This window comes from Zeus faber (genome assembly GCF_960531495.2).
Source record: "Zeus faber genome assembly, chromosome: 10".
Classification (NCBI taxonomy): Eukaryota; Metazoa; Chordata; class Actinopteri; order Zeiformes; family Zeidae; genus Zeus; species Zeus faber.
Window position 1 is genome coordinate 12,533,121 of NC_137199.1, and position 7,500 is coordinate 12,540,620.

The 7,500-nt window shown below is 46.9% G+C and overlaps 1 protein-coding gene across 3 annotated transcripts in view; it reads right to left on the bottom strand.

Annotated features, from left to right (window-relative positions):
- The window catches only part of LOC307236036 (transcription factor COE3), a 116,364-nt gene that overhangs the window by 89,590 nt on the left and 19,274 nt on the right, over positions 1–7,500 (bottom strand). For all 3 annotated transcript variants that reach the window (XM_080008306.1, XM_080008307.1, XM_080008305.1), the window contains exons 3-5: positions 6,472–6,535; positions 4,976–5,031; positions 2,178–2,251 (exon numbers count right to left, since the gene is read on the bottom strand). In XM_080008306.1, the coding sequence (XP_079864432.1) occupies positions 2,178–2,251; positions 4,976–5,031; positions 6,472–6,535 (194 nt within the window). The remainder of the gene's footprint in view (positions 1–2,177; positions 2,252–4,975; positions 5,032–6,471; positions 6,536–7,500) is intronic.

The window sequence follows — 7,500 nt, forward strand, 5'->3', positions numbered from 1 at the left end:
GGGTGGAGACTATATAAAGCCCAAGAGGACTGCTCCACACCTATCACTGCTATTTTGACCCATTCACGCTGCCCCAAACACGTGGCAAGGCGCGGCAGAAGACGAAAGCCACTCTCACCTGGGACCTGCATCCCATGAGAGAGAGAGAGAGAGAGAGAGAGAGAGAGAGAGAGGAAGAGAAAGAGAGTAAGGGAGATGGAAACAAGTGTCCCCTCTCTTCCTCATTAGTGAATGGAAACCCGCCATTCATCAGGGGAACGCTACTTAATAATGGCACTCAATCACATAATGACCCAAAACTCCTAGACAGACAGAAAAATGGGAGAGAGCGAGAAGCGACATTACGAAAACCAAGCATTTATCAGAGGAACCCGGACGCCAGAGGTGCGGGCTTCCTCGACGGAAGAAGCCGACGGGGGAGGTTTCGACGCGGATGTTGCCTCGAGAGCTGGCGGAGGCGGCGTCTTAACCAACTACAGAGGTTATTGAGGGGGACGAGATGTGAGCGATGGGAGGGGGAGTCCCAGGTCTGCTCCGTCGGTTCAGCGTCTGCTACCCCTTGACTGCACAAAAAACCCGGTAACACCCTCCAACGTCTGGCATTTGTCATTTGTCCTGGGCTTCAGTCCCTGGACAAATGACCCTCCCTTTTTTCAGACATGTTTCGTGACCTGGAACATGATGCACCGAAAGAAAAGAAAAGAACGGCATTTCTCCCGGCAATGGGAAAGGCGTCAATCGCCTATTTTTTATAGTGTTTGCCCGCGTTTAAAAATACCCGGGAATATCCACTAATTCTGGTGAAAAAAAAACGAGTGTCAGGTATGACACTCTTATCACGATCAAAGCCAGTCTGAGGGAGATGATCCCCATTTTAGGACGCCATCTTGTGAACTCATGTTTATCCGGGGCAAACGTAGCAACACCAAGTGAACGAGAGAATTGGACTACGTTCAGTGTGTTGTTTGTGTGTTTAAAATGGAAATAGCTGTTAAGATGGGTTCATCACACTAATCAACACATTCTTGTTGACACAACTGAGCATGCCCGCGTGCTCTCTTCAAGCTCTCTCGTGCACACACACACACACACACACACACACACACACACTTATAGAAACACACGGCCATTCATGGATGTGCACAGAAACACACACTTCAATCACAGCTCTTCTTCAAACTTGACTTCCTCTTTCAGGCCAAGACATAATGTTCCCTTTACACCCCCCATTACCACCCTCTCTCTCTCACACACACACGCACACGCACACACACACACACACACACACACACACACACACACACACACACACATACACACACACACACACACACACACACACACACACACACACACTTCCCCTACTGTATAATTAACACATACCCCCCACAAACACGTCTACTGGGCCTCAGCAAAACCTACCAAACCCCTATGGACATGCCCAGCAAGCCCCCCACCCCTTTACATATAAACACACACATATACACACACACACAGCCCTCCATCCAGTCCACACACAGTGAAGGTGGAGATAATTAGACTGCGTGTTGCTTCCACCCAATATATTTCTTTAATGAGAGACAGACCTAAGCTCTGTTAGTGCTGTAGGTACGAGCTGTGAGTTTAGAAACAATGTTTTGGATCTATAACCGTCTTTTATGGACCGGGACTTCGAGAGAGCACCTGTCCGTATTTAACCTTACTCGCCTCTATACTCCAATAGGATTCGATTCAATTTTTGTTCAATTTTGTGAATCGATTTGAATATTGTAATATCGATTTTTTGTTTGAAGTTATGAAACCATTGCCCCCTAAATTGAATAGCACCGTTGTGGCAAATGAATTGAAACACCTAATTTTCTTTTTTCAAATGAATTTCTTCTTTGAAATTCTTTTGTAAAGCAAAATATCTCCATATACCCGTATATTCATACAGAATCGTATGCTCACCATAGGCTTAAACATCAACTGGATATGTTCGCGTGGACCAGGGATTATAAAAATGCACCAAATCTTCAAATACCGATGTGCTATCAACACCGGGAACCTGATTGGCTCATAAGAGGACTGTCCGAAATGTGATTGGCTGAGAGCGCGTGCCAACATGCAGGTGTGCAGCAGTAACCACGTTGGCAGCTGTTGCAAGGTGTAGCTCTTATTTCGAGGATGTCACTGACCTGCACATGATCTCGTGGGTGAGCAGGACGCGGCACATCTCTGGGTTCTTATCCTGGCCCTCATACAGGATAGGCTGATCAACAGACCAGCAGAAAGACAGACAGCCAAGCAAAGAGACAGACGGGGACAAAGAAGGGGGGGGGGGGGGGGTGAGAGGTGGGACGTATTTTTTTTCAATCTAAGGATTCTGCCACAATTAAATCACAGCAGTCGCCGTCTTTACCTGACCGGCGACAAAAATCATTTTTAAAATTCTAATGCAGTGAAACCCGGGGGAGCAAAATGAAGAGGCTTTCAATTAATTAATTGTCATCAGCTTATTACACTTCATGCAAACTGGTTTTGGTTGTCCTTTGTTGTGTGTGTTTGGTTTCAGAGTTGGGAACTTGGCCGCATCTAAGCTTCATCACGAGCGGATAACCTTGGTAAGACGCTCCAACTATTACTTTGTTAGCAGCACAGTGAATGCAGCAGTGTGTTTTTGTTGTTGTTGTTTAAATATTTATCCAATTAATTTACTAAGTAACCTTCACAGCGGATCCCTACTGTAGAATGGAATATGAAATATTTTCATACGCTGTTGATGCAGCGTTTCATACAGTTTTCTCACACAGTGTGGAGGTGATAAAACGCTCTATACTGTCTGTTTATTATTTTCAGGTGATGCAGGATGGAGGGCTTAATTCGATTTTTACAAGTTTCGATTTTGTATGCGTGTGTCTGCACGAGCGCGTGGCCTATGCGGGCTCAGCCTCCTCCGGCCTTCCCAGAATCCCTTGCCAGATGGTGGACTGACCCCCGGACAACAACCCCCCACACACACAGACACACACACACACACACACACACACACACACACACACACACTCGTGCACACACAATGAGCTGTCATGTCTGGATGACGGATGACCACAGAGAGGAGAGAGAAGCCAAATGGGACAATCGAACAGCAGCACTACTGGAAGGGAGAGGGTATGTACATGTGTTTTGTGTGTGTGTGTGTGTGTGTGTGTGTGTGTGACTGATGGTTGGGTGGAGGAGGGTTGAGGGGGTTCTAATACCCTGATAGACGTTAATGAACTGGAGTAAGTGCACGCACACACGCGCGCACACAACACTCTCCTAATGCACATGCTCCCCCACCCATTCCTCACCCACCTTTATGGTCTTAGCACCACCCTAAATACACACACACACACGCTCACACACACACCCCTAGGGTACAATACTTTTAGGATAAGGGCTACTTGTGCATTATTGATCCTGGCTCTGTTCCTCTATATTAAAATGCTCCAGTTTGGCTAGAGGATATGAAGATTACATCAGTGTGTGTGTGCGTGTGTGCGTGCGTGCGTGCGTGCGTGCGGCGTGCGTGTGTGCGTGCGTATGTGTTTGTGTGTGTGTGTGTGTGTGTGTGTGTGTGTGTGTGTATTTGTGTGTGCGTGCGTGTGTGTGTGTGTCTGCATGCGGGCGCGCGTGCACGTGTTTTAAAGTACAGGGGCGAGAGGAGTGCCTGGTCCAATGGATCATTGTTCCCAAATCGAAATATCCGAGTGTGTTTTCATATATGCACTTGTGTGTTATTGTATGTGTGTGTTTCCACGTACATTACAGACACGTGTGTGTGTGTGTGTGTGTGTGTGTGTGTGTGTATGTGCGTGCAAATTTATGTCTGAGTCTGCGTGTGAGGAGTGCCTGTATCTATACAATAAAAACAAATAATAATAAAATTAGTTTCATCCATAATTGAATTTGGCTGGAGTTTTTCTGCCTTCAGACTAAATCTTACGCTGCAGACGCCTCCCGCCTCCCACCTCCCGCCCGGCGGCCCCCAAATGTAACACACCCCCGCTAACCTTATCTGCGGCAAACCATCGCCACTCTGGGGTGGTGCAAGCAAATCTCCATTAATTCAACTCAATGGGACGGATCGATGGACGCCCCCACCCTTTCCAACCCGCCCCACCCCGCCCCACCCGCTACCTGGCTGCCTGACGGCGGGGTGTGGTGTACGGGCGTTGAGTGGCGGGCGAGGGAGGCGGCGCTAGCACCGGGGCCCCGCCGCTGCTGCTGTCAGGATTATTGTCTCCAGCGCAGCGTCGCTGCAGCACATTAAGGGCTATTGATCGGTTTCCATGGCTGACACTTTGTCAGAGAGCGGCTTGGCACATCGATCCGTAGCCGGCCGACAGGGCCGCACACAGCGAGGGGGCAGCGGGAGGTGGGTGGGTGGGGTGTCGGACGGGCGGGTGGGGTGTCGGGCAGGCGGGTGGTCGGCTAGTACAGTAGCATGCAAGGTGTGACTGTGGCTGCGATGGCGCTGTTTGGGAACATTTTGGTGCCAAATGTGTCTGGGGCTTGTGTTATAGGGGGTTTGGTTTGTTTTGAGTTGGAGAACTAGTTTCTAAAATTAGAGAAGGAGGGTCTAAAAATATGGAATTATCCATTAATTTGAAGGAAGTGGTAAAGTGGTTGTAAAGCATTTATTATTTAATTTTTATTTATTTATTATTCCTCATATTTATTATTTTTGTTTGTTTGTTTGTTTGTTTGTTTGTTTATTTAGTTGTTTATTTTTATGGAGGTCTTGGGGATTACAGGGAAAGTAAATGATCTTCATTTTAGAAGGGGTTCCAGACGGGGACTCGGAGTTTGAAGAAGCCTTCTCACATGACATTACGTCATTTAGTTGATGCTTTTATCCAAAAAGACTTATAGGTCAAGGTACATGACAGGCGTAGCTAAAGCGGCATGAGCAACATGGGTGGAGTAACCAGGAGGCTCCTGCTTGACTCACCTGCTTGGTCATGGAGTCTATGAGCCGTACGTACAGGTCCTGTTCCGTCCTGATGCCTGGACAAAACAAACACGCACCAAAGAGATCACAAACAACATGGCCAAAGTGGATCAGACGTCATGTGGAAAGACACGTGCGCTTGCGGGAGGACTGACATAGTTATTACATTTACAGTTATCTGCCGGGAGAAGTATTACTGTCATTATTATCCTGAAGTTTGAATAGAATTGACTGGCTCATGACACATTTATTCCGCCGTCATACATACATGCATTAGCCCTGTATGCTAATTTGGCTCCACTATGCGGAAATTCATTCCACAATAGAGCAATTCCTAATAATGCGGCGTAAATGAATTCCGTTATTATGTCCCGATAGTGTATTTATGTTGTTTTTTTTTTTTTGTTGTTTTTGTTTTTTTTCTGTAGCTCTTGTCACCTAGCCTGCGCTAAGCTAACCCCCCTTAGCAAAAACAAACATAAGCGCTCCGGAGCTGTTTATTATTTATGGGCCCCGCCGCCTTAACCGCCGCGCTTTCCCCAAGCCCTCCCGCTGCCTTTTTCCTCGAGGATAACAAGGAATTCTCACTCTTCCGACAAATTAAATATCAATCGGGCTTGCTTGTCTTTTATTAGCTATGCAGCCGAGCATAAATGTGACACGAACGCGACGTGGGGCGGAGGACGCGCATCGCGGGAAACACCTGTTAGCGGCGAGCGGCCCTAATTGCGTTAGAGCGCGCGCGTGTGCGGGGGGTGGGGGGTGGTGTGGGGAGGGGAGTTTGTTTTCGTTTTTCTTTTGTTGTTGTTTTTTTTTAGGTTTTCTCCGTCGTTCTAATTGACATGATTCACTCCTCGCCCTGACGGGGGAATGGCCGGTTTGGGGCTGGGAGCGGTCTGCGGCTGCATGGCTGTTATTCATCCTGGCGGCCCCCCACGCCCCGCCCCCCGCCCCCGTACGATGCTAATGCCACGATGCCCGCTCATATTAGGAGGGATTTATCTCTCCGGGAGGAAAAGACTTTCTTGTGGTGGACTTTGTCTTCTTTTGGGGTTTTTTTTTTCCTCTTCTCTGTTCAGTCCGTGAGCATTAATGCTTCAATCCTCCTGCCAACGTGAACCGGTGCCAGCAGAAATCTAATCAGCGGAGGTCCCCTCGCTCTCACACTCTGAAAAGACCGCAAAGGGTCCCCGGGTTCCAAATTCCAGATGTCGGAGGCGTTTCTCCACTCGTCTGTTTATGTAATTCTGTCTTTTTACTAACCGCTAAAAAGCCTTCTCAACCCCGCCGGTTTAAGGGTGCGCAGGTCAGGTGAAAGCGGTTTTAACTTACATTTAATGCAGTCATTCCCTGCGGGCCCCGCCCTGTTTTCTGGAGGCCCCGCTTTTTGTTTTTGGTTAATTATCGGCCCCTTTAGAAGGATTCTTTTGCTGATGATCTGGTGAACACTCTGTTCTTTTTAATTATTGGGTCTGTGTCAGTATTTTTTGTCTCACCGTTACTGTAGAGAAGCTGGAGTCGGTAGTGGATTCCATTGTTCGTCTTTTCTCCGTTGTACTCCTGTTGGGAAAAAAACAACAAAAACATTTTTTTTTCTGGTTGCATGTCCGACACAGAAAGAATTTAACTTGGGTGGGTTGTTGCATCTCGGTTACATGGGCAATAAAAAAAGACTATGAATAAAATAAAATACAAGCAAAGTTTAATATTGAAACACAAATGATTGAAATACAATTTCCATATGGTGGTAATGGCTGAGGGCACGGACAAGAAATGGTTAAAATGACGTACAACACATCCTGCTGGAGTCTCCACTGCACATAAAGAGACCAATGTGCAAATCTCATCCAATTCTGAATTTAACAAAGCAATTTATGCAACTAGTCAAAGCCGAAACAACTACCCCAATGAATGTAATACTTAATCATGTCTGGAACACAGCTAAGAGCGCTGTGTTACAACCTGTACAACCTTAAAACCAAAAAAAAACTAAATAGAAACTGTGCGTTCACTTGCTATATTGTAAGTACAGTCCACCGCAAATACTGTTAAAATAACTTCTCTATTTAATGTCTATGTGCTAATGACGTGTGAATCAGGGATGCCCATCAAATATATCTGAGAAATACACGAGTCCCTTTAATTACCCACAATCCATATGATCAGGCCCACTCACCACACACACACACACACACACACACACACACACACACACACACACACACACACACACACACACACACACACACACACACACATACACACACACACACACACACACACACACTGTCTGAGAGTCTTAATCAGACTGCTGCATCATGGGAGGACCCAGGTCCACTGTGGCTTCAGCTCGACAGTGGCTCTCTGTGTCGGAGATATCGCTCTGCCGGCCCCGATGGGAGAACAGAAAGCACTGAGTGGACCTATTTTTACACTTCAAAGACCAAGCGAGAAGAACTCGGGTGTGCAATCTTTAAACCGAGCAAAAAAATCTGCATCCTGGTTCTATCTGTCCTATTCTGTAT